The following is a 25,486-nucleotide window of genomic DNA, read 5'->3' on the forward strand; positions in this document are numbered from 1 at the left end:
TGGTTGGTGGTGCATAAGGCTGGAGTAAGGGCCCGTCACATGGAGCACAAGCATCGATGGTTGGTGGTGCCTAAGGCTGGAGTAAGGGCCCGCCACATGGAGCACAAGCATCGATGGTTGGTGGTGCCTGAGGCTGGAGGAAGGGCCGTCACATGGAGCACGTGCATCGATGGTTGGTGGTGCCTGATGCTGGAGGAAGGGAGGTCGCATGGTCAGTGAGCGTCGATGGTGCCTGAGACCAGGGGAAGGGCGGTTGCATGGAGAGTGGGCATCGATGGTTGGGGGTGCTTGAGGCTGGAGGAAGATTGGTTGCATGGACAGTGAGCGTCATTGTTTGGTGGTGCCTGAGACTGAATGAAGGGCGGTCACATGGAGCACAAGCGTTGATGGTTGGTGGTGCCTGAGGCTGGAGGAAGGAAGGTGACATGGACAGTGAGCGTCGATGGTGCCTGAGACCGGAGAAGCGGCAGTCGCATAGAGTGTGAGTGTCAACGAATGGTGGTGCCTGATGCTGGAGGAAGGGAGATCGCATGGAGAATGAGCGTCGATGGTGCATGAGGCTGGAGGAGGGTCGGTAGCATGGAGAGCAAGCGTCGATGATTGGTGGTGCCTGAGGCTGGAGAAACTGCAGTTGCATGGAGAGTGAGCATTGATGGTTGGTGGTGCCTGAGACTAGAGGAAAGGCGGTTTCATGGTGAATGAGCATCGATGGTTGGTGGTGCCTGAGACTGGAGGAAGGACGGTTGCATGGAGAGCAAGCAACAATGGTTGGTGGTGTCTGAGGCTGGAGGAAGGGAGGTTTCATGGACATTGAGCGTCGATGGTGCCTGAGACTGGAGGAAGGGCAGTCGCATGGAGAGTGAGCATTGATGGTTGGTGGTGCCTGAGGCTGGAGGAAGGGAGGTCGCATGGACAGTGAGCGTCATGGAGCCTGAGACCGGAGGAAGGGTGGTTGCATGGAGAGCAAGCATTGATGGTTGGTGGTGCCTGAGGCTGGAGGAAGGGAGGTCGCATGGACAGTGAGCGTCATGGAGCCTGAGACCGGAGGAAGGGTGGTTGCATGGAGAGCAAGCATTGATGGTTGGTGGTGCCTGAGGCTGGAGGAAGGGAGGTCGCATGGACAGTGAGCGTCGATGGAGCCTGAGACCGGAGGAAGGGTGGTTGCATGGAGAGCAAGCATTGATGGTTGGTGGTGCTTGAAGCTGGAGGAGCATACATATTTTTCATTATAAGGAGTAATGAGATCTGGCCTCCACACAACATCTGCCTCCCCCTCTGTATTCTGCCCTCAGTGCGGTGCGAGCGTGGAGGCGTCTAGAGAAGCAGAACTCCTCGGGGATAATGCGATGGCTCTCTGTGAGGTGGGAACACCTGAAGTTTGAGGTGTCGCTGAGGTGAGTCTCAATCCTGATAATGGGCTGATAATGTTGGGTCTTGTCCATTGATGATACGGGAAATTTCAATTAACTTGAATTATGTCACATTGGAGAGGGGAGGAGTGGCCGCATTATCAGTGTAGCTCCCACATTATCAGTGTAGCTCCCACATTATCAGTGTAGCTCCCACATCAGAAGTCCCTTGTCCTATGGATTGTGGAGCTGCAGGAGAGCTTAGCAGCAAATCCTCTCTTTGTCTATGTTCACACACGTTGTGTTTTGCTGCTTATTTTTATGCAAATTTTCAGCTGCGTTTAGCAGTACCAGCAAAGTCTATGAGAAACCAGAATTCCCTGTTCACACGTTGCTTTTTTTTTTGCTGTATATTTTCTGCCTTGTTTGCGTATTTGGAAAGTAGAGCGTCACTTCTTTCAGCGTTTCTGCAGCAGAGAATCCACCTGCGTTTTTGCTGCGTTTTTTCACCAATAGGAAGTAATGGGTGGTCAAAAATACGCAGCAAAAAACGCAACAAATACACACGTTTTTTTATGCAGCTGTTTTCCTGCCAGAGAAAAGTTAGCAGCAGAAAAAAACGTGTGTGAACATAGCCTTATGTATATTTGGCCAAAAGTATTGCGACTTTCTGCCTCTTCAGTGTTTTCGCTCTTAGTCGCTGTTTCTATGGTTACTGACGGACAATTATAAACATTCCGTGCGCTGTTACATTATAATGAACCATCCCCATCCTGATGTTGGGGGGACGTGTGCTGAGATTTATTCAGCTCTAGTGATGACCCCCCGGTACCATCAGATCGTCATAGATTTCAGTCTATTCATCATTTTGGCTGATTAGGGATAATATTTTAATACCCTCTCTACACTCACATCTACTATATAATTATCTTATCCCGTCTGTCCGTCCGTCCGTCCAGGAAATCCCGCGTCACTCATTGGTCCGGCAGCGGCCAATCAGCGCCGCGGGATTTCAGAAAAAAGATGGCGGCCGTTAGCGGCTCATCTGCGGGACGGAGCTCAGCGGCGTTGCAGCCGGGAGATGAGGGCCGCGAGGCTTTCATCTCCCGGCCGGTACCAGCAGAAGGACCTCGACCGCTGGACCCATCTGCGGGATGGAGATGCAGCCAGGAGATGATCGGCGCGAGGCGCTCATGTCCCGGCCGGCAGCAGCGGAAAGACCGCCGGCGTCGCTGACCTCCATGCGGAAGGGAGGACCGGGGAGCGGCGCTGCGGGTCGGGATACTTCTGCTGCGAGCGCCCGCTCATGTCCCGGGTTCTCGCAGCGGAAGTAGCCGCACAGGCAGCGCCTCTCCCCGGTCCTCACCAAGACGATTCGATGATTGATCGCGGTCTTCGGACCCGACCAATCACTGATCTTACCGCAAAAGTTAAACAGCGCTGTGCTGATTGGTCGCGGACGCTGCCCACGACCAATCACCGATTTGGGCGCCAAATTTAAATATCGGCCGCGACCAATCAGCACAGTAGTGGTTAACTTTAGCTGCAAGATCAGTGATTGGTCGCGGGCCAAGACCGCGACCAATCACCGATTTGTACGGCACATTTAAATAGCGGCCGCGACCAATTGCATGTCAGCGCCGCTCCCCGGTCCTACCTTCACACCCTAGCCGCTGATGTCCCCACAGTATCCACATGGTGTTATAAAGGTCCAGACATTTGTGTTAAAAATCACTGATTGGTCGCTGGCGCTGCCCGCTACCAATAACCGATCTTGGCTCCAGATTTAAACACCGCTGTACTGATTGGTCGCGACCGCTATTTAAATTTGGCGCCCAAATCGGTGATTGGTCGCGGGCAGCGTCGGCGACCAATCAGCACAGCGGTGTTTAAATGTGGAGCCAAGATCGGTGATTGGTCGCGTCCGATATTTAAATTTGGCGCCCAAATCGGTGATTGGTCGCGGGCAGCGCCCGCGACCAATCAGTGATTTTTAACACAAATGTCTGGACCTTTGTAACACCATGCGGATACTGTGGGGAGATCAGTGGCTAGGGTGTGAAGGGAGAACCGGGGAGCGGCGCTGCGGGTCGGGATACTTCTGCTGCGAGCAGTCGCTCATCTCCAGGCTTCTCGGAGTGGAAGTACCCGCACAGGCAGCGGCGCTCCCCGCTCCTCACCAATACGATTCGCTGATTGGTCGTGTGCGGAGAGCGCGACCAATCAGTGATCTTGGCGCTAAAGTTAAACACTGCTCTGCTGATTGGTTGCGGCCGCTGCCCGCGACCAATCACCGATTTGTGCGCCACATTTAAATAGCGGCCGCGACCAATCACCGATCTTGCCGCCACATTTAAACACTGCTGTGCTGATTGGTCGCGGCCGGCGACCAATCAGCAATTTTGGTGCCAAATTTAAACCCCGCTCTGTATCGCTCTGCTGATGGGTCGCGGTCGGCGGCCGCAACCAATCACCGATATTGCCGCCAAATTTAAACACCGCTTTGCTGATTGGTCGCGGTTGCCAAATTTAAACACTGCTCTGCTGATTGCGCCCCGTCGGCCGCATACCTATTCTAGAATACCCGATGCGTTGGAATGGGGCCACCATCTAGTTTTAATATAAAGATTAAGTTCCATTTTATAGGCAGTTTAGAGGGATAATTCTATGGGTTTCCCATTCGGTTCATTATTTGTACATTCCTCCATTTCCTCTTTGGTTGTGATATTTGTTACATTTTAGTGACAAATCCATGAAGTTCCTGTGACGCCTCCGTATTCCCGGCCTCGCTGCCCCTTGTTCTGCACTTCTGCCCCCCCCCCCCCCGGTAGATGGATCCGGACTGATGGCAGGTCCGGACTGATGGCAGGTCCTAGCTGATGGCAGGTCCGGACTGATGGCAGGTCCTAGCTGATGGCAGGTCCGGACTGCCGGCCGCCCGTTCTTTTCTCATCAGAGCTCGGAGTTGTCACAAGTTCTGGGTTTTGTCGCTTTTTTCCATCTTGATCGCAGGTTCTCACTCGGATGAGACCTGGGGAGTTTCCTGGACCCAAAATGTCAATGATTTGTTCCCCAAGACACTTAGTTCTCGCTTTTGCCCTATGATGGGGGTCTCCACCACTGGGGAATAAGCATCATCACCACATTATCCTGGATGATGGGAGAAGTTGTTCTTGGTTGAGGTTTCAGTATCATCAGAAATAATGACTTCACAGTCTGATTCCTGCAGATGTCCATTTGTGTGAAGCGCAAGGACAGGACTGTGGAGGACGGGCAACGGTTTATCATCTGATGAAGAAAGAATGGCGCTGCCAAGTCCCATGTCTGCTGGCAGTAAAGCCTCCTGAGACCACCCGTGTGGGAACTTCTCATCCATGGAGGGGGTCACTCACAATGTGCGGGGGCTTCTCATCCATGGAGGGGGTCACTCACAATGTGCGGGGGCTTCTCATCCATGGAGGGGGTCACTCACAATGTGCGGGGGCTTCTCATCCATGGAGGGGGTCACTCACAATGTGCGGGGGCTTCTCATCCATGGAGGGGGTCACTCACAATGTGCGGGGGCTTCTCATCCATGGAGGGGGTCACTCACAATGTGCGGGGGCTTCTCATCCATGGAGGGGGTCACTCACAATGTGCGGGGGCTTCTCATCCATGGAGGGGGTCACTCACAATGTGCGGGGGCTTCTCATCCATGGAGGGGGTCACTCACAATGTGCGGGGTCTTCTCATCCATGGAGGGGGTCACTCACAATGTGTGGGGGCTTCTCATCCATGGAGGGGGTCACTCACAATGTGCGGGGTCTTCTCATCCATGGAGGGGGTCACTCACAATGTGTGGGGGCTTCTCATCCATGGAGGGGGTCACTCACAATGTGTGGGGGCTTCTCATCCATGGAGGGGATCACTCACAATGTGTGGGGTCTTCTCATCCATGGAGGGGGTCACTCACAATGTGCGGGGGCTTCTCATCCATGGAGGGGATCACTCACAATGTGTGGGGGCTTCTCATCCATGGAGGGGGTCACTCACAATGTGTGGGGGCTTCTCATCCATGGAGGGGGTCACTCACAATGTGTGGGGTCTTCTCATCCATGGAGGGGGTCACTCACAATGTGTGGGGGCTTCTCATCCATGGAGGGGGTCACTCACAATGTGTGGGGGCTTCTCATCCATGGAGGGGGTCACTCACAATGTGTGGGGTCTTCTCATCCATGGAGGGGGTCACTCACAATGTGTGGGGTCTTCTCATCCATGGAGGGGGTCACTCACAATGTGCGGGGGCTTCTCATCCATGGAGGGGGTCACTCACAATGTGCGGGGGCTTCTCATCCATGGAGGGGGTCACTCACAATGTGCGGAGGCTTCTCATCCATGGAGGGGGTCACTCACAATGTGTGGGGGCTTCTCGTCCATGGAGGGGGTCACTCACAATGTGCGGGGTCTTCTCATCCATGGAGGGGGTCACTCACAATGTGCGGGGTGTTCTCATCCATGGAGGGGGTCACTCACAATGTGCGGGGGCTTCTCATCCATGGAGGGGGATCACTCACAATGTGCGGGGGCTTCTCATCCATGGAGGGGGATCACTCACAATGTGTGGGGTGTTCTCATCCATGGAGGGGGTCACTCACAATGTGTGGGGGCATATCATACATGGAGGGGGTCACTCACAATGTGCGGGGTCTTCTCATCCATGGAGGGGGTCACTCACAATGTGCGGGGTCTTCTCATCCATGGAGGGGGTCACTCACAATGTGCGGGGTGTTTTCATCCATGGAGGGGGTCACTCACAATGTGCGGGGGCTTCTCATCCATGGAGGGGGATCACTCACAATGTGTGGGGTCTTCTCATCCATGGAGGGGGATCACTCACAATGTGTGGGGTCTTCTCATCCATGGAGGGGGTCACTCACAATGTGTGGGGTGTTCTCATCCATGGAGGGGGTCACTCACAATGTGCGGGGGCTTCTCATCCATGGAGGGGGATCACTCACAATGTGTGGGGGCTTCTCATCCATGGAGGGGGTCACTCACAATGTGTGGGGGCATATCATACATGGAGGGGGTCACTCACAATGTGTGGGGGCTTCTCATCCATGGAGGGGGTCACTCACAATGTGCGGGGTCTTCTCATCCATGGAGGGGGTCACTCACAATGTGTGGGGGCTTCTCATCCATGGAGGGGGTCACTCACAATGTGTGGGGGCTTCTCATCCATGGAGGGGGTCACTCACAATGTGTGGGGGCATATCATACATGGAGGGGGTCACTCACAATGTGCGGGGTCTTCTCATCCATGGAGGGGGTCACTCACAATGTGCGGGGTCTTCTCATCCATGGAGGGGGTCACTCACAATGTGTGGGGGCTTCTCATCCATGGAGGGGGTCACTCACAATGTGTGGGGGCTTCTCATCCATGGAGGGGGTCACTCACAATGTGTGGGGGCTTCTCATCCATGGAGGGGGTCACTCACAATGTGTGGGGGCATATCATACATGGAGGGGGTCACTCACAATGTGCGGGGTCTTCTCATCCATGGAGGGGGTCACTCACAATGTGTGGAGGCTTCTCATCCATGGAGGGGGTCACTCACAATGTGTGGGAGCTTCTCATCCATGGAGGGGATCACTCACAATGTGTGGGGGCTTCTCATCCATGGAGGGGGTCACTCACAATGTGTGGGGTCTTCTCATCCATGGAGGGGATCACTCACAATGTGTGGGGTCTTCTCATCCATGGAGGGGGTCACTCACAATGTGTGGGGTCTTCTCATCCATGGAGGGGGTCACTCACAATGTGCGGGGGCTTCTCATCCATGGAGGGGGTCACTCACAATGTGCGGGGGCTTCTCATCCATGGAGGGGGTCACTCACAATGTGCGGAGGCTTCTCATCCATGGAGGGGGTCACTCACAATGTGCGGGGGCTTCTCATCCATGGAGGGGATCACTCACAATGTGTGGGGGCTTCTCGTCCATGGAGGGGGTCACTCACAATGTGCGGGGTCTTCTCATCCATGGAGGGGGTCACTCACAATGTGTGGGAACTTCTCATCCATGGAGGGGGTCACTCACAATGTGTGGGGGCTTCTCATCCATGGAGGGGGTCACTCACAATGTGTGGGGGCTTCTCATCCATGGAGGGGGATCACTCACAATGTGTGGGGTGTTCTCATCCATGGAGGGGGTCACTCACAATGTGCGGGGGCTTCTCATCCATGGAGGGGGTCACTCACAATGTGTGGGGTGTTCTCATCCATGGAGGGGGTCACTCACAATGTGCGGGGGCTTCTCATCCATGGAGGGGGATCACTCACAATGTGCGGGGGCTTCTCATCCATGGAGGGGGATCACTCACAATGTGTGGGGGCATATCATACATGGAGGGGGTCACTCACAATGTGTGGGGGCTTCTCATCCATGGAGGGGGTCACTCACAATGTGTGGGGGCATATCATACATGGAGGGGGTCACTCACAATGTGCGGGGTCTTCTCATCCATGGAGGGGGTCACTCACAATGTGCGGGGTCTTCTCATCCATGGAGGGGGTCACTCACAATGTGTGGGGTGTTTTCATCCATGGAGGGGGATCACTCACAATGTGTGGGGGCTTCTCATCCATGGAGGGGGATCACTCACAATGTGTGGGGTCTTCTCATCCATGGAGGGGGTCACTCACAATGTGTGGGGTGTTCTCATCCATGGAGGGGGTCACTCACAATGTGTGGGGGCTTCTCATCCATGGAGGGGGTCACTCACAATGTGCGGGGTCTTCTCATCCATGGAGGGGGTCACTCACAATGTGTGGGGGCTTCTCATCCATGGAGGGGGTCACTCACTATTATCTCTTAAGAACATGGCCAGGAATAAAAAATTAGATTTAAACCTCCTCCAAGAACAACTTCTCCCATAATCCAGGACAATGTCCGATGATTATGATTAAGTGTCTTGGGGAACGAGTCATTTTGTGTCCACAGCCGGAAACTCCCCAGATCTCATCTCAGTGAGACCCTCCGGTCAATCCTCAAAAATCGACAAAATACAGAACTTGTGATAACTTCGAGCTCTGATGGGACAGGACCGGGCGGCCGTACAGTAGTGTTAAAAACTAGTATAAAGATTTTGTGCTTATTTCCAGCATTGGGAACATTGCAGACTGTTTTCTAATTCAAAACATGAAGAGAAATGTAGATATTTTCTGTAAAGTAGTTAAAAATTAACAAAAAATAAACATTGTTCTGTTCTAAAAAAAAAACAGCAGTGTCTGCATTTGTCTTCACAAAACTCACAATATGTCCTCTCTCTTTTTTTGAGATTCTGTGAATTACTACCCTAATATTTAGTTGTTACCCACAGTTTTTTAGAGCTGCTTCACATCTATGTTGCATAGAGTCAACCATCTTCTGGCCCCTGTCACCTGTTATTCCAGCCCAGGAGGCTTTCACTACATCCCACAATTTTTTGGCATTTGTTGGCTTTGCCTCAGAAACAGCATTTTTTTATGTCACCCCACAAGTGTTCTATCGGATTAAGGTCCAGGGATTGGTCAGGTCGCTCCATAACCTCAATTTTGTTGGACGGGAACCAAGATTTTGCTTGTTTACTGGTGTGTTTAGGGTCATTGTCCTGCTGAAACTCTCATTTCAAGGGCATCTACTCTTCAGCGTAAGGCAACATAACCTCTTCAAGTATTTTAATATATGCAAACTGGTCCATGACCCCTGGTCTACGGTATATAGGTCCAGCACCCTAGTAAGAGATACATGCCCATATCATGATGCTTCCACCATGCTTCACTGTCTTTAGAGTGGGCTATGGCTTGAATGGGGGTCGTCTGACCAACTGTCTGCGGCACTTGGACCCAAAAAGAACAATTTTACTTTCATCAGGCCACAAAATGTTTCTCCATTACTCTTTAGGCCAGTTGATCTGTTCTTTGGCAAATTGCATCCACTTCAGTACATGTCTATTTTTTAACCGTGGACTTTGCAGGGACGTCTTGGTAAGAGATTAGCATCACACAGGCGTCTTCTAACTGTCACAGTCCTCACAGGTAACTGGAGACTGTTTGTGATCATCCTGGAGCTGATCAATGGCTGAGCCATTGCCATTCTGGCTATTCTTCCATCCATTCGAATGGTGGTCTTCCGTTTTCTTCCGCGTCTCTCTGGTTTTGCTTTTCATTATAAAGCATTAGAGATCATTTTAGCTGAACAGACGATCATTGTCTGCACTTCTTTAAAAAGTTGATTGGAGAGGGTAAACTTATCAGAGTACACTGCTCTTCTGAACAATGTCTGGACCGCCCCATATTTCTCAGGCTTTCAAGGAGAAATGCATGTACAACATGTGCTGCTTCACATTTAAATAAGGGCCACCTGATTCACTCCTGTTTCCTCACAGAATGATTGACAGCACTGATTGACCTCCACACTGATATTATATTGAACACTCCCCGTACAATTAATTATTCAGATACAGAGTCAGAAACCTGCAGATCATGAATGCGGAGTCTGGGGGTTTTCTTACAATCTACTGCACCGACTGGGAAATTGTCTGACGTGTGGTGATAGAATCTTTACCAGAAATATCAATTAATCTGGTCAGTGATATTGGACGGTTATTATGTTGACCATTACTGGAAGTCAGGTTCTGCCCAGAAGCGGAGGTCCAGCTGCTGGGGAAAGGGTATGAGCATGGGGCAGGAGCGCGGGAGCATGAGGGGCAGGAGCGCGGGAGCAGGAGGGTGAGGGGCAGGAGCAGGAGCGCGGGAGCAGGAGGGTGAGGGGCAGGAGCGCGGGAGCAGGAGGGCGAGGGGCAGGAGCGCGAGGGGCGGGAGGATGAGGGGCGGTAGGGCGTTAGCGCGGGAGGATGAGGGGCAGGAGCGTGGGAGGATGATGGGCAGGAGCGCGGGAGGATGAGGGGCAGGAGGATGAGGGGCAGGAGCGCGGGAGGATGAGGATGAGGGGCAGGAGGATGAGGATGAGGGGCGGGAGCGCGGGAGGATGAGGGGCGGGAGCGCGGGAGGATGAGGGGCGGGAGCGCGGGAGGATGAGGGGCGGGAGGATGAGGGGCAGGAGCGCGGGAGCATGAGGGGCAGGAGCGCGGGAGCATGAGGGGCAGGGGCGCGGGAGGATGAGGGGCAGGGGCGCGGGAGGATGAGGGGCAGGGGGATGAGGGGCAGGGGGATGAGGGGCAGGGGGATGAGGGAATGAGGGGCAGGAGCGCGGGAGAATGAGGGGCAGGGGCGCGGGAGAATGAGGGGCAGGGGCGCGGGAGAATGAGGGGCAGGGGCGCGGGAGAATGAGGGGCAGGGGCGCGGGAGAATGAGGGGCAGGGGCGCGGGAGAATGAAGGGCAGGGGCGCGGGAGAATGAAGGGGAGGGGGGCGGGAGGATGAGGGGGGCGGGAGGATGAGGGGGGCAGGAGCGCGGGAGGATGAGGGGCGCGGGAGGGGCAGGGGCGCGGGAGGATGAGGGGCAGGGGCGCGGGAGGATGAGGGGCGCGGGAGGATGAGGGGCGCGGGAGGGGCAGGGGCGCGGGAGGATGAGGGGCAGGGGCGCGGGAGGATGAGGGGCAGGGGCGCGGGAGGATGAGGGGCAGGGGCGCGGGAGGATGAGGGGCAGGGGCGCGGGAGAATGAGGGGCAGGAGCGCGGGAGAATGAGGGGCAGGAGCGCGGGAGGATGAAGGGCAGGAGCGCGGGAGGATGAGGGGCAGGAGGATGAGGGGCAGGAGGATGAGGGGCAGGAGCGCGGGAGGATGAGGGGCGGGAGGATGAGGGGCGGGAGGATGAGGGGCGGGAGGATGAGGGGCGGGAGGATGAGGGGCGGGAGGATGAGGGGCGGGAGGATGAGCGGGAGGATGAGCGGGAGGATGAGGGGCAGGGGCGCGGGAGGATGAGGGGCAGGGGCGCGGGAGGATGAGGGGCAGGGGCGCGGGAGGATGAGGGGCAGGGGCGCGGGAGGATGAGGGGCGGGAGGATGAGGGGCGGGAGTGCGGGGGGATAAGGGGCAGGAGCGCGGGGGGATAAGGGGCAGGAGCGCGGAGGATGAGGGGCAGGAGCGCGGGGGGGATAAGGGGCGGGAGCGCGGGGGGATAAGGGGCGGGAGCGCGGGGGGGATAAGGGGCGGGAGGATAAGGGGCAGTGCTGCCGGGAATATTGAGGCATCACAGAACCTTCATGGATTTGTCACTAACATGTAACAACGCGTTTGTAATTGTCCGTCAGTAACCATAGAAACAGCGACTAAAAGAGTGAAAAGACACTGAAAAAATGTGGAAACCAGAATGTGCGTCAACCTGAAAACTTTTGGCCACAACTGTACCAGCTGCGGAGACTCCAATCTTGGTGGGGTGCGGCAGTGACATCTGGGCTTCGTAGACCCCCAGCCTGGGGAGGAGCTGCAGAGAATCCTGCGCAGTAGAGACTCTCAGGGTGGGCACTGCCTGCGTCTTACATAATCAAGATGGCAGAATGGGGCCAGGCCCTTCTTACCTGAATCAGTCTCCTTTACTAAGTTTGATGCTTCTCATTATCTTTTTGTACATTGGCGTCTCAATCTGATTTTATCCAGAGTCGTGCACGAGCCGCCGGACATTGTGCATTTAGCCTGATCTCGGATGTGTTTTCTATTGCTCACATCCCAACATTTCTGCTAGATTAAGGGTCCCAGGTAGCAACATGGTGGAGGGGGATTTTCTCGAGTCATTTCACTAATGACCAGGTCCACCCCATGAGGTACACTCAGGCATATTCAATGGTTTCTGCAGTTTTCAGCTCCTTCTCATTTCTCTTTGCACAGGTGGGACGGCCTCATGCAGCGATTCACCTTCTTACTTATCCGACTCCTGATTCGCTTTGACTTTTTAGCCGAGAACGAGCAGATGCGACAGTTCCTGCAGCTGTAGATACTGTGGAGACAGCAACGTTTTGGGTATTGGTGGCCTGGCTAATGTGCGATCGCCTCCAATAAAAAAATTTGTTTTTACAATTGTCTTCCTTGTCACTGGATGAACATGAGACTATGTCTGTACTAAGGTGTTAGGAGGGGGCAGGGACGAAAGGGCGACGCGCACCAGTGTGAGACTAGAGACCAGGGGGCGGCGCGCACCAGTGTGAGACTAGAGACCAGGGGGCGGCGCGCACCAGTGTGAGACTAGAGACCAGGGGGCGGCGCGCACCAGTGTGAGACTAGAGACCAGGGGGCGGCGCGCACCAGTGTGAGACTAGAGACCAGGGGGCGGCGCGCACCAGTGTGAGACTAGAGACCAGGGGGTGGCACACACGTGCGCACACACTTTGTATGACAGGAGGCTGGGGTTTTTACATACATCAGCGTGTAACTGGAAGCGGAGGAACCATGAGCCATCTTGGCCTCTCTAGATAAATGCTATTGTCAGAACTCTTCTGAGCCGCCTATAACCTTCTCAAGCACAATCAGCGCTGGGCTCCACTTTGAGTTAGGTGGTGGGCCGTGCTGCCGCTCTACAACGTACCTTGGGTGGTGGACCCTCCAAGACTTGGCCACGTGTTTGATCCTGTAGCTCGCTGTGGGTAGGAGGCAGTAATGTGATGATGGAAATATCCCAGAGTTGTTACCGCTGACTTCGGGGGCGCACAGATCTTCTGGGCAAGGAGGAGAAGCAGTAAAACCCTGCACCCCGAGCCACACAACAAATGAAGGAGACCATGTACCAAATGACAAGATGTATTTACAGAAATAAAACGAATGAACGTTCGTTATCGGGAGGATGAAATGGCAAAACTAAAAGCCGTCCACCCCTGTGACCTCTGTGTCCGCTGCAACTCGGAGAACGAGAATCAAGCACTGAGGTCTGGACCGTCCAGAGCAACAAAACAAAAAAAGTCTTTACAAGATGCTTAGATATCAGCGAGTGACGTCAAAAATGTGCCGTCACCCTCTCAATCTCCAGCAGGTCTTCCAGAATCTGGGGAAAAAGAAGTAAAAATTACCAACGGCCGCTGACAAGTCAGCCATGTCCCCTCCTCGGCCCGGTCACCCTGAACGTGAAGAGCACTGCCATGACCACATTCATCCACGGCGATGAAGCCCCTGTTATTTTCAGGGTGGAGAGGTGTAATAAGTGCAGGTCTACACTCACAATATCAGTGGAGGTGCCGATCTTCTTGGCCATGTCGTTCCGATCATTGGTGCTCATGTAGAGGTATCTGTTCAGGAGCTCTCCGTCCAGCACGTTCCTCACCGTGTTCTGCAGCGCCCGGCGACCGGCATGCAACATTCTGCAAAGACGACAGAAGACGACACTGACCGACAGAAGACGACACTGACCGGTCCTGGAGTGGAAACTGTAGATGATCATTCTGATCGGCACTGCCATTAAGATCAAAGGCGAACTGCGACCATGCAGGGACCGGACTCAAGTCAACGAGTCCAACACACAGAGCTCGGGGGGCTACCACTACCTGGGTCCATCTGCAATACACGGAGCTCGGGGGGGGGGGGGGGGGGGGCTACCACTACCTGGGTCCATCTGCAATACACGGAGCTCGGGGGGCTACCAGTACCTGGGTCCATCTGCAATACACGGAGCTCGGGGGGGCTACCAGTACCTGGGTCCATCTGCAATACACGGAGCTCGGGGGGGCTACCAGTACCTGGGTCCATCTGCAATACACGGAGCTCGGGGGGGCTACCAGTACCTGGGTCCATCTGCAATACACGGAGCTCGGGGGGGGGCTACCAGTACCTGGGTCCATCTGCAATACACGGAGCTCGGGGGGGGGCTACCAGTACCTGGGTCCATCTGCAATACACGGAGCTCGGGGGGCTACCAGTACCTGGGTCCATCTGCAATACACGGAGCTCGGGGGGGCTACCAGTACCTGGGTCCATCTGCAATACACGGAGCTCGGGGGGGGGCTACCAGTACCTGGGTCCATCTGCAATACACGGAGCTCGGGGGGGCTACCAGTACCTGGGTCCATCTGCAATACACGGAGCTCGGGGGGGCTACCAGTACCTGGGTCCATCTGCAATACACGGAGCTCGGGGGGGCTACCAGTACCTGGGTCCATCTGCAATACACGGAGCTCGGGGGGGCTACCAGTACCTGGGTCCATCTGCAATACACGGAGCTCGGGGGGGCTACCAGTACCTGGGTCCATCTGCAATACACGGAGCTCGGGGGGGCTACCAGTACCTGGGTCCATCTGCAATACACGGAGCTCGGGGGGGCTACCAGTACCTGGGTCCATCTGCAATACACGGAGCTCGGGGGGGCTACCAGTACCTGGGTCCATCTGCAATACACGGAGCTCGGGGGGGCTACCAGTACCTGGGTCCATCTGCAATACACGGAGCTCGGGGGGGCTACCAGTACCTGGGTCCATCTGCAATACACGGAGCTCGGGGGGGCTACCAGTACCTGGGTCCATCTGCAATACACGGAGCTCGGGGGGGCTACCAGTACCTGGGTCCATCTGCAATACACGGAGCTCGGGGGGGCTACCAGTACCTGGGTCCATCTGCAATACACGGAGCTCGGGGGGGCTACCAGTACCTGGGTCCATCTGCAATACACGGAGCTCGGGGGGGCTACCAGTACCTGGGTCCATCTGCAATACACGGAGCTCGGGGGGGCTACCAGTACCTGGGTCCATCTGCAATACACGGAGCTCGGGGGGGCTACCAGTACCTGGGTCCATCTGCAATACACGGAGCTCGGGGGGGCTACCAGTACCTGGGTCCATCTGCAATACACGGAGCTCGGGGGGGCTACCAGTACCTGGGTCCATCTGCAATACACGGAGCTCGGGGGGGCTACCAGTACCTGGGTCCATCTGCAATACACGGAGCTCGGGGGGGGGGGGGGGGGCTACCAGTACCTGGGTCCATCTGCAATACACGGAGCTCGGGGGGGGGGGGGCTACCAGTACCTGGGTCCATCTGCAATACACGGAGCTCGGGGGGGGGGGGAGGGGGGGGCTACCAGTACCTGGGTCCATCTGCAATACACGGAGCTCGGGGGGGCTACCAGTACCTGGGTCCATCTGCAATACACGGAGCTCGGGGGGGCTACCAGTACCTGGGTCCATCTGCAATACACGGAGCTCGGGGGGGCTACCAGTACCTGGGTCCATCTGCAATACACGGAGCTCGGGGGGGCTACCAGTACCTGGGTCCATCTGCAATACACGGAGCTCGGGGGGGCTACCAGTACCTGGGTCCATCTGCAATACACGGAGCTCGGGGGGGGGGAGGGGGGGGCTACCAGTACCTGGGTCCATCTGCAATACACGGAGCTCGGGGGGGGCTACCAGTACCTGGGTCCATCTGCAATACATGGAGCTTGGGCTCCCACCGCCAGTGCCCAAGTCCATCTGGGAGTGATCAGCAGCCTCCTACCTGAAGGCCCGGGGGTTGAGGCCGGCGTGATGCGGTATGTGTGTGATCAGCAGCCTCCTACCTGAAGGCCCGGGGGTTGAGGCCGGCGTGATGCGGTATGTGGGTGATCAGCAGCCTCCTACCTGAAGGCCCGGGGGTTGAGGCCGGCGTGATGCGGTATGTGGGTGATCAGCAGCCTCCTACCTGAAGGCCCGGGGGTTGAGGCCGACACGGTGTAGTATGTGGGAGATCAGCAGCCTCCTACCTGAAGGCCCGGGGGTTGAGGCCGGCGTGATGCGGTATGTGGGTGATCAGCAGCCTCCTACCTGAAGGCCCGGGGGTTGAGGCCGGCGTGGTGCGGTATGTGGGTGATCAGCAGCCGCCTACCTGAAGGCCCGGGGGTTGAGGCCGGTGTGGTGCGGTATGTGGGTGATCAGCAGCCTCCTACCTGAAGGCCCGGGGGTTGAGGCCGGCGTGGTGCGGTATGTGGGTGATGAGCAGCCTCCTACCTGAAGGCCCGGGGGTTGAGGCCGGCGTGATGCGGTATGTGGGTGATGAGCAGCCTCCTACCTGAAGGCCCGGGGGTTGAGGCCGGTGTGGTGCGGTATGTGGGTGATGAGCAGCCTCCTACCTGAAGGCCCGGGGGTTGAGGCCGGCGTGATGCAGTATGTGGGTGATCAGCAGCCGCCTACCTGAAGGCCCAGGGGTTGAGGCCGGCGTGATGCGGTATGTGGGTGATCAGCAGCCGCCTACCTGAAGGCCCGGGGGTTGAGGCCGGCGTGATGCGGTATGTGGGTGATCAGCAGCTTCCTACCTGAAGGCCCGGGGGTTGAGGCCGGCGTGATGCGGTATGTGGGTGATGAGCAGCCTCCTACCTGAAGGCCCGGGGGTTGAGGCCAGCACGGTGCAGTATGTGGGTGATCAGCAGCCGCCTATCTGAAGGCCCGGGGGTTGAGGCCAGCACGGTGCAGTATGTGGGTGATCAGCAGCCTCCTACCTGAAGGCTCGGGGGTTGAGGCCAGCACGGTGCAGTATGTGTGTGATCAGCAGCCTCCTACCTGAAGTCCCGGGGGTTGAGGCTGACAATATGTGGGTGAACAGCAGCCTCCTACCTGAAGGCCCGGGGGTTGAGGCCAGCGTGGTGCGGTATGTGGGTGATCAGCAGCCTCGTACCTGAAGGCCCGGGGGTTGAGGCCAGCGTGGTGCGGTATGTGGGTGATCAGCAGCCGCCTACCTGAAGGCCCGGGGATTGAGGCCGGCGTGATGCGGTATGTGGGTGATCAGCAGCCTCCTACCTGAAGGCCCGGGGGTTGAGGCCGGCGTGGTGCGGTATGTGGGTGATCAGCAGCCTCCTACCTGAAGGCCCGGGGGTTGAGGCCGGTGTGGTGCGGTATGTGGATGATCAGCAGCCTCCTACCTGAAGGCCCGGGGGTTGAGGCCGGCGTGGTGCGGTATGTGGGTGATCAGCAGCCTCGTACCTGAAGGCCCGGGGGTTGAGGCCAGCGTGATGCGGTATGTGGGTGATCAGCAGCCTCCTACCTGAAGGCCCGGGGGTTGAGGCCGGCGTGGTGCGGTATGTGGGTGATCAGCAGCCGCCTACCTGAAGGCCCGGGGGTTGAGGCCGGCGTGGTGCGGTATGTGGGTGATCAGCAGCCTCCTACCTGAAGGCCCGGGGGTTGAGGCCGGCGTGGTGCGGTATGTGGGTGATCAGCAGCCGCCTACCTGAAGGCCCGGGGGTTGAGGCCAGCGTGGTGCGGTATGTGGGTGATCAGCAGCCTCCTACCTGAAGGCCCGGGGGTTGAGGCCGGCGTGGTGCGGTATGTGGGTGATCAGCAGCCTCCTACCTGAAGGCCCGGGGGTTGAGGCCGGCGTGGTGCGGTATGTGGGTGATCAGCAGCCGCCTACCTGAAGGCCCGGGGGTTGAGGCCGGCGTGGTGCGGTATGTGGGTGATCAGCGCGTTCTGTAACATCAGCAGCCTCCGATAGGTCTTCTCTTGCATCGGGAGTAACATGCCTAGTCCTCCATCCAATGTGGCGAACCAGGTGATTTGTTTGTTGTCCCACAGCGCAGTTTTACGGCTCGAGACCTCAGTGGCACCCCGACACGGCGTTCTCCAGAAAGCATTCACATTGGACCCCACATGGAAGTCTGCACGCCGCAGGAGCCGGAGACCACCAAAACTTTCTTTTGCTGGACAAATGATAGGAAACAATGTAATAAAAGAATTCAGATGGTTGTGAGGAGGACCGTTCTCTCGGAGGAGGATCATAACAGAAGGAAGAGTAGGAATACACAGCATGGACGCTCGGGGACAGGAGACCCCCGCCGCACTCACCCGCCGGGAGGTACATGTACACGATCAGGTTTCTGTCTCGATCTGACACTAGAATATAAGAGGAGCCAATAGTGAGATGCTGCGCTCCGCTGTCACCATCGTGACTCAAGTTCACCAATCACCTACCCAGGAAGCCGAGCTGACCATTGTCCACCAGGAACTCCACACTGTAGACCTCCAGGGGCTTCACGTCCTGCGAGGGAGGGACATGATCAGAAGGTGGCCACAGGATCCCAATGGCGACACTGAGGCAGTACTCACCCTGCTGACCAGAGACAGGGTCTTGCTCTCTTCCTGGTAGCGCAGCAGAGAGATGCTCTTCATCAGGTCGGCAGCCAGGATGAAGTTCTTCACGCTGATCATTTGGTGGATGTAGAGCTGGGTGTCAATAAATGCCATTCCTGTCAGGTCATTGTCCTTAAGACTCCAAAGGAAGATCTGTGGGGAAACAAAGTGTTCAGAAGATGATGGTTCCATATTGTAGCAAAATCACCATCTGTACCGCCAAGGCTCTGCTTTACGACTTGCTGGACGCCATGTTATCAGGTGAGAGGGCCTTACCTTCTGGCCAATGGCCGTCACCAGGTACCCGTTACAGTGACACAGCGCCGTGACCGGACCCTTCTGTTCCTTCTCATAAAGGACCTTAAACTTATTCTTGGTCAGCGGCTGTCCCGGCTCCGGTACAACCTCAATGATGTCCATGATCAGGATCTAGAAGAAAGTCAAATGACCGAGACCGAGTTTAGGAGATCAATTGGAAGTTCTGCAATATAAAGCTGCCCAGGACACGACGGACGAACAAGATGGCATCGTGCAGTGATGTGTCACTCACCCGACCGCGGCAGGTCACCTCCTCCCCCTGCATGAGGCACGTTCCCACAGCGATGTACCCCTTCAGCCCGGACACAGTCTCCTCGCTCTTCAGATTGACCGTCTTCATACAAGTGACGTGTTCCCACTCCTCCAGATCTATCCTGCAACGCAGGACAAGAAAACATTAATCCCAACCAAAGAGCAGGACACGCGCCACTGCCGGCCATCGGGAGGAGGCGACGGCGGGACACACGCCACTGCCGGCCATCGGGAGGAGGCGACGGCGGGACACGCGCCACTGCCGGCCATCGGGAGGAGGCGACGGCGGGACACGCGCCACTGCCGGCCATCGGGAGGAGGCGACGGCGGGACACGCGCCACTGCCGGCCATCGGGAGGAGGCGACGGCGGGACACGCGCCACTGCCGGCCATCGGGAGGAGGCGACGGCGGGACACGCGCCACTGCCGGCCATCGGGAGGAGGCGACGGCGGGACACGCGCCACTGCCGGCCATCGGGAGGAGGCGACGGCGGGACACGCGCCACTGCCGGCCATCGGGAGGAGGCGACGGCGGGACACGCGCCACTACCGGCCATCGGGAGGAGGCGACGGCGGGACACGCGCCACTACCGGCCATCGGGAGGAGGCGACGGCGGGACACGCGCCACTACCGGCCATCGGGAGGAGGCGACGGCGGGACACTGCTGGCCATCGGGAGGAGGCGACGGCGGGACGCCACTACCCGGTATGAGGACTCAGCAAGACATTACCTGGTATTGGGGATGGTCTCCCAACTGACGGGTGAGATGAGCTGGATGGAGAAGGCCTCCTGGAGAGGAGCCATGTAGCGATCATCTGTAGAAGAGAAGATGTGAGGAGGCAGAATAATATGGAGAATATGGATTCTTAATATACAGCACAACGATTATATATCGCGTAAATGAATAACTCAGCTAGGGGGACGCCACCACCCACACCAAACAATAAGTTACCACCCAGCATGCAGATATATGGGACTGGAACAGACAACCTCTACATAAAGCGTCTCACCTCTCTCAATGGTCTCAAACTCCTTCTCTTCCCCGGTCATGCGAGGGATTCGGGTACACGTCTCATTCACGCTGGTGACCACAGCATACACCTATGGGGAGGAGAACAGCCCACAGTGACCTGGATGAGGACTACTCTCAGATGATAGGAGCAGAGGTCTCATGTGGACAAGAGCAAATGGCGCAGATGATCTGAGCAGAGGGCCATAGAGTGAAGTCATAGGGATCAGCGGCGGGACGGCCGGGGCCAATCCCCACATGGCCAGGTGATGGTGACCCCTGGAGGAAGTGAATAATAATAACCCCCCAGTGAGATATGGTGCTTGCTGTTCAGTACTATTAGGCCTGGACCACCAGTAACACAGACGAAGTGGGCAGACTGGGAGCCGGGACTTACCTTAGATTCCACATGGTAGGAGACATAGTGTGCGGTGCAGCGCAGGGGAATCTTCCTCACCGGCCACGGGGCGTCGTAGGAGAGATATGCAGGGAGGACGCTGATGCGCAGCTCGCCCTATGGAGATCAACACTAGAGGTAGTAATCACCCATCCGCCCTACCCGACAAGCCGGATAACTCGCCCCCCTCCCCGACAAGGCTGGGCAACGCCGCCTCCTCCCCGACAAGGCTGGGCAACGCCTCCTCCTCCCCGACAAGGCTGGGCAACGCCTCCTCCTCCCCGACAAGGCTGGGCAACGCCTCCTCCTCCCCGACAAGGCTGGGCAACGCCTCCTCCTCCCCGACAAGGCTGGGCAACGCCTCCTCCTCCCCGACAAGGCTGGGCAACGCCTCCTTCCTGACGGGGTCAGATAACGCCTCCTCCTCCCCGACAAGGCTGGGCAACGCCTCCTTCCTGACGGGGTCAGATAACGCCTCCTCCTCCCCGACAAGGCTGGGCAACGCCTCCTCCTTCCTGACGGGGTCAGATAACGCCTCCTCCTCCCCGACAAGGCTGGGCAACGCCTCCTCCTCCCCGACAAGGCTGGGCAACGCCTCCTCCTCCCTGACGGGGTCAGATAACGTCTCCTCCTCCTCCCTGACGGGGTCAGATAACGCCTCCTCCTCCTCCCTGACGGGGTCAGATAACGCCTCCTCCTCCCTGACGGGGTCAGATAACGCCTCCTCCTCCTCCCTGACGGGGTCAGATAACGCCATGCTCCCGGAGTGATGAGGTTAATGCCATTCCTTGAGCTGACAGAGCCGTTCCTCACCTGTCTGTTGAAGTAGAGAAAGCCTCGTGGGCAGTTCACATTATGGAAGGGGGCGAATGACTCGATACTTCCATCGATGGTCATGGGGTGAAGGCGGAGGGCTCCACGGGGGGTGACGATGAGCCAGTGAGGAGAGGGTCCACAGATGAACACCTGAAGACAGAAGGTGGAAATAAGACCAGAACCCACCATTGGAGAAGAGGAGCTTAGCGAGCAGCACCCACCCCCGAGTAGCCATAGATATCCTGGAAATAGCGGAAACGCGCCACACGACCTCGAGCCCCAAAGTCCTCACTCGACCCCTCACACTTCTTCTTGGATTGTCGCTTCTTCTCACGGAAATTAATGTTGTGTGGAACCTGCGTGCAAGGAAAGGCAAGGTCGGAGAGTGCTAAAGTAGTGGAGGCCCAAGAGCGGGGGAGGGAGGCAGAGGGAGGGAGGAGGCCAGAGAGCAGGAGGAGGCCAGAGAGTAAGAGGCAGAGGGAGGGAGAGAGGGAGGAGGCCAGAGAGTAAGAGGCAGAGGGAGGGAGGGAGGGAGGGAGGGAGGGAGGAGGCCAGAGAGTAGGAGGCAGAGAGGAGGCCAGAGAGTAAGAGGCAGAGGGAGGGAGCCAGAGAGTAAGAGGCAGAGGGAGGGAGCCAGAGAGTAAGAGGCAGAGGGAGGGAGGGAGGAGGCCAGAGAGTAAGAGGCAGAGGGAGGGAGGGAGGGAGGGAGGAGGCCAGAGAGTAAGAGGCAGAGGGAGGGAGAGAGGGAGGAGGCCAGAGAGTAAGAGGCAGAGGGAGGGAGCCAGAGAGTAAGAGGCAGAGGGAGGGAGGGAGGAGGCCAGAGAGTAAGAGGCAGAGGGAGGGAGGGAGGGAGGGAGGAGGCCAGAGAGTAAGAGGCAGAGGGAGGGAGAGAGGGAGGAGGCCAGAGAGTAAGAGGCAGAGGGAGGGAGAGAGGGAGGAGGCCAGAGAGTAAGAGGCAGAGGGAGGGAGGAGGCCAGAGAGTAAGAGGCAGAGGGAGGGAGAGAGGGAGGAGGCCAGAGAGTAAGAGGCAGAGGGAGGGAGAGAGGGAGGAGGCCAGAGAGTAAGAGGCAGAGGGAGGGAGGAGGCCAGAGAGTAAGAGGCAGAGGGAGGGAGGAGGCCAGAGAGTAAGAGGCAGAGGGAGGGAGGAGGCCAGAGAGTAAGAGGCAGAGGGAGGGAGGGAGGGAGGGAGGAGGCCAGAGAGTAAGAGGCAGAGGGAGGGAGGGAGGGAGGGAGGAGGCCAGAGAGTAAGAGGCAGAGGGAGGGAGGGAGGGAGGGAGGAGGCCAGAGAGTAAGAGGCAGAGGGAGGGAGAGAGGGAGGAGGCCAGAGAGTAAGAGGCAGAGGGAGGGAGAGAGGGAGGAGGCCAGAGAGTAAGAGGCAGAGGGAGGGAGAGAGGGAGGAGGCCAGAGAGTAAGAGGCAGAGGGAGGGAGCCAGAGAGTAAGAGGCAGAGGGAGGGAGGAGGCCAGAGAGTAAGAGGCAGAGGGAGGGAGAGAGGGAGGAGGCCAGAGAGTAAGAGGCAGAGGGAGGGAGAGAGGGAGGAGGCCAGAGAGTAAGAGGCAGAGGGAGGGAGGAGGCCAGAGGGTAAGAGGCAGAGGGAGGGAGGGAGGGAGGAGGCCAGAGAGTAAGAGGCAGAGGGAGGGAGGGAGGAGGCCAGAGAGTAAGAGGCAGAGGGAGGGAGGGAGGGAGGAGGCCAGAGAGTAAGAGGCAGAGGGAGGGAGAGAGGGAGGAGGCCAGAGGGTAAGAGGCAGAGGGAGGGAGAGAGGGAGGAGGCCAGAGGGTAAGAGGCAGAGGGAGGGAGAGAGGGAGGAGGCCAGAGGGTAAGAGGCAGAGGGAGGGAGAGAGGGAGGAGGCCAGAGAGTAAGAGGCAGAGGGAGGGAGGAGGCCAGAGGGTAAGAGGCAGAGGGAGGGAGGGAGGAGGCCAGAGAGTAAGAGGCAGAGGGAGGGAGAGAGGGAGGAGGCCAGAGAGTAAGAGGCAGAGGGAGGGAGAGAGGGAGGAGGCCAGAGAGTAAGAGGCAGAGGGAGGGAGGAGGCCAGAGAGTAAGAGGCAGAGGGAGGGAGGAGGCCAGAGAGTAAGAGGCAGAGGGAGGGAGGAGGCCAGAGAGTAAGAGGCAGAGGGAGGGAGGAGGCCAGAGAGTAAGAGGCAGAGGGAGGGAGAGAGGGAGGAGGCCAGAGAGTAAGAGGCAGAGAGAGGAGGGAGGGAGGGAGGGAGGAGGCCAGAGAGTAAGAGGCAGAGGGAGGGAGCCAGAGAGTAAGAGGCAGAGGGAGGGAGGAGGCCAGAGAGTAAGAGGCAGAGGGAGGGAGAGAGGGAGGAGGCCAGAGAGTAAGAGGCAGAGGGAGGGAGGAGGCCAGAGGGTAAGAGGCAGAGGGAGGGAGGGAGGGAGGGAGGAGGCCAGAGAGTAAGAGGCAGAGGGAGGGAGGGAGGAGGCCAGAGAGTAAGAGGCAGAGGGAGGGAGGGAGGGAGGAGGCCAGAGAGTAAGAGGCAGAGGGAGGGAGAGAGGGAGGAGGCCAGAGGGTAAGAGGCAGAGGGAGGGAGAGAGGGAGGAGGCCAGAGGGTAAGAGGCAGAGGGAGGGAGGGAGGGAGGGAGGAGGCCAGAGAGTAAGAGGCAGAGGGAGGGAGAGAGGGAGGAGGCCAGAGAGTAAGAGGCAGAGGGAGGGAGGAGGCCAGAGGGTAAGAGGCAGAGGGAGGGAGGGAGGAGGCCAGAGAGTAAGAGGCAGAGGGAGGGAGGGAGGAGGCCAGAGAGTAAGAGGCAGAGGGAGGGAGGGAGGAGGCCAGAGAGTAAGAGGCAGAGGGAGGGAGGGAGGGAGGAGGCCAGAGAGTAAGAGGCAGAGGGAGGGAGAGAGGGAGGAGGCCAGAGGGTAAGAGGCAGAGGGAGGGAGAGAGGGAGGAGGCCAGAGAGTAAGAGGCAGAGGGAGGGAGAGAGGGAGGAGGCCAGAGAGTAGAGGCAGAGGGAGGGAGAGAGGGAGGAGGCCAGAGAGTAAGAGGCAGAGAGAGGGAGGGAGGGAGGGAGGGAGGAGGCCAGAGAGTAAGAGGCAGAGGGAGGGAGAGAGGGAGGAGGCCAGAGAGTAAGAGGCAGAGGGAGGGAGGAGGCCAGAGGGTAAGAGGCAGAGGGAGGGAGGGAGGGAGGGAGGAGGCCAGAGAGTAAGAGGCAGAGGGAGGGAGGGAGGAGGCCAGAGAGTAAGAGGCAGAGGGAGGGAGAGAGGGAGGAGGCCAGAGGGTAAGAGGCAGAGGGAGGGAGAGAGGGAGGAGGCCAGAGGGTAAGAGGCAGAGGGAGGGAGGGAGGGAGGGAGGGAGGAGGCCAGAGAGTAAGAGGCAGAGGGAGGGAGAGAGGGAGGAGGCCAGAGAGTAAGAGGCAGAGGGAGGGAGGAGGCCAGAGGGTAAGAGGCAGAGGGAGGGAGGGAGGGAGGGAGGAGGCCAGAGAGTAAGAGGCAGAGGGAGGGAGGGAGGGAGGAGGCCAGAGAGTAAGAGGCAGAGGGAGGGAGAGAGGGAGGAGGCCAGAGGGTAAGAGGCAGAGGGAGGGAGGGAGGAGGCCAGAGAGTAAGAGGCAGAGGGAGGGAGGAGGCCAGAGAGTAAGAGGCAGAGGGAGGGAGAGAGGGAGGAGGCCAGAGAGTAAGAGGCAGAGGGAGGGAGGAGGCCAGAGAGTAAGAGGCAGAGGGAGGGAGGGAGGGAGGGAGGAGGCCAGAGAGTAAGAGGCAGAGGGAGGGAGAGAGGGAGGAGGCCAGAGAGTAAGAGGCAGAGGGAGGGAGAGAGGAGGAGGCCAGAGAGTAAGAGGCAGAGGGAGGGAGGAGGCCAGAGAGTAAGAGGCAGAGGGAGGGAGGCGGCCAGAGAGTAAGAGGCAGAGGGAGGGAGGCGGCCAGAGTAAGAGGCAGAGGGAGGGAGAGAGGGAGGCGGCCAGAGAGTAAGAGGCAGAGGGAGGGAGAGAGGGAGGAGGCCAGAGAGTAAGAGGCAGAGGGAGGGAGGGAGGAGGCCAGAGAGTAAGAGGCAGAGGGAGGGAGAGAGGGAGGAGGCCAGAGAGTAAGAGGCAGAGGGAGGGAGGGAGGAGGCCAGAGAGTAAGAGGCAGAGGGAGGGAGGGAGGAGGCCAGAGAGTAAGAGGCAGAGGGAGGGAGGGAGGAGGCCAGAGAGTAAGAGGCAGAGGGAGGAGGCCAGAGAGTAAGAGGCAGAGGGAGGGAGGGAGGAGGCCAGAGAGTAAGAGGCAGAGGGAGGGAGGGAGGAGGCCAGAGAGTAAGAGGCAGAGGGAGGGAGGAGGCCAGAGAGTAAGAGGCAGAGGGAGGGAGGGAGGGAGGAGGCCAGAGAGTAAGAGGCAGAGGGAGGGAGAGAGGGAGGAGGCCAGAGAGTAAGAGGCAGAGGGAGGGAGAG

The 25,486-nt window shown here is 58.0% G+C and overlaps 2 protein-coding genes across 6 annotated transcripts in view; one reads left to right on the plus strand and one right to left on the minus strand.

Annotated features, from left to right (window-relative positions):
* The window catches only part of ADCK5 (aarF domain containing kinase 5), a 99,359-nt gene extending 87,016 nt beyond the window's left edge, over positions 1-12,343 (plus strand). For both annotated transcript variants that reach the window (XM_073680129.1, XM_073680130.1), the window contains exons 14-15: positions 1,293-1,394; positions 12,155-12,343. In XM_073680129.1, coding sequence (XP_073536230.1) covers positions 1,293-1,394; positions 12,155-12,260 — 208 coding nt within the window. In that variant the 3' untranslated portion in view covers positions 12,261-12,343. The remainder of the gene's footprint in view (positions 1-1,292; positions 1,395-12,154) is intronic.
* A 701-nt stretch (positions 12,344-13,044) lies between these two features.
* CPSF1 (cleavage and polyadenylation specific factor 1) overlaps positions 13,045-25,486 on the minus strand; it is a 61,570-nt gene continuing 49,128 nt past the window's right edge. For all 4 annotated transcript variants that reach the window (XM_073680135.1, XM_073680134.1, XM_073680131.1 and 1 more), the window contains 13 exons: positions 21,354-21,488; positions 21,130-21,282; positions 20,317-20,433; positions 19,921-20,011; positions 19,641-19,725; positions 18,890-19,031; positions 18,616-18,768; positions 18,316-18,492; positions 18,181-18,247; positions 18,055-18,102; positions 17,624-17,909; positions 13,476-13,614; positions 13,045-13,301 (listed from right to left, as the gene is read on the minus strand). In XM_073680135.1, coding sequence (XP_073536236.1) covers positions 13,254-13,301; positions 13,476-13,614; positions 17,624-17,909; positions 18,055-18,102; positions 18,181-18,247; positions 18,316-18,492; positions 18,616-18,768; positions 18,890-19,031; positions 19,641-19,725; positions 19,921-20,011; positions 20,317-20,433; positions 21,130-21,282; positions 21,354-21,488 — 1,641 coding nt within the window. In that variant the 3' untranslated portion in view covers positions 13,045-13,253. The remainder of the gene's footprint in view (positions 13,302-13,475; positions 13,615-17,623; positions 17,910-18,054; positions 18,103-18,180; positions 18,248-18,315; positions 18,493-18,615; positions 18,769-18,889; positions 19,032-19,640; positions 19,726-19,920; positions 20,012-20,316; positions 20,434-21,129; positions 21,283-21,353; positions 21,489-25,486) is intronic.

This window comes from Phyllobates terribilis, unplaced genomic scaffold (genome assembly GCF_046119375.1).
Source record: "Phyllobates terribilis strain yellow unplaced genomic scaffold, ASM4611937v1 Scaffold_4__5_contigs__length_816908805, whole genome shotgun sequence".
Lineage (NCBI taxonomy): Eukaryota > Metazoa > Chordata > Amphibia > Anura > Dendrobatidae > Phyllobates > Phyllobates terribilis.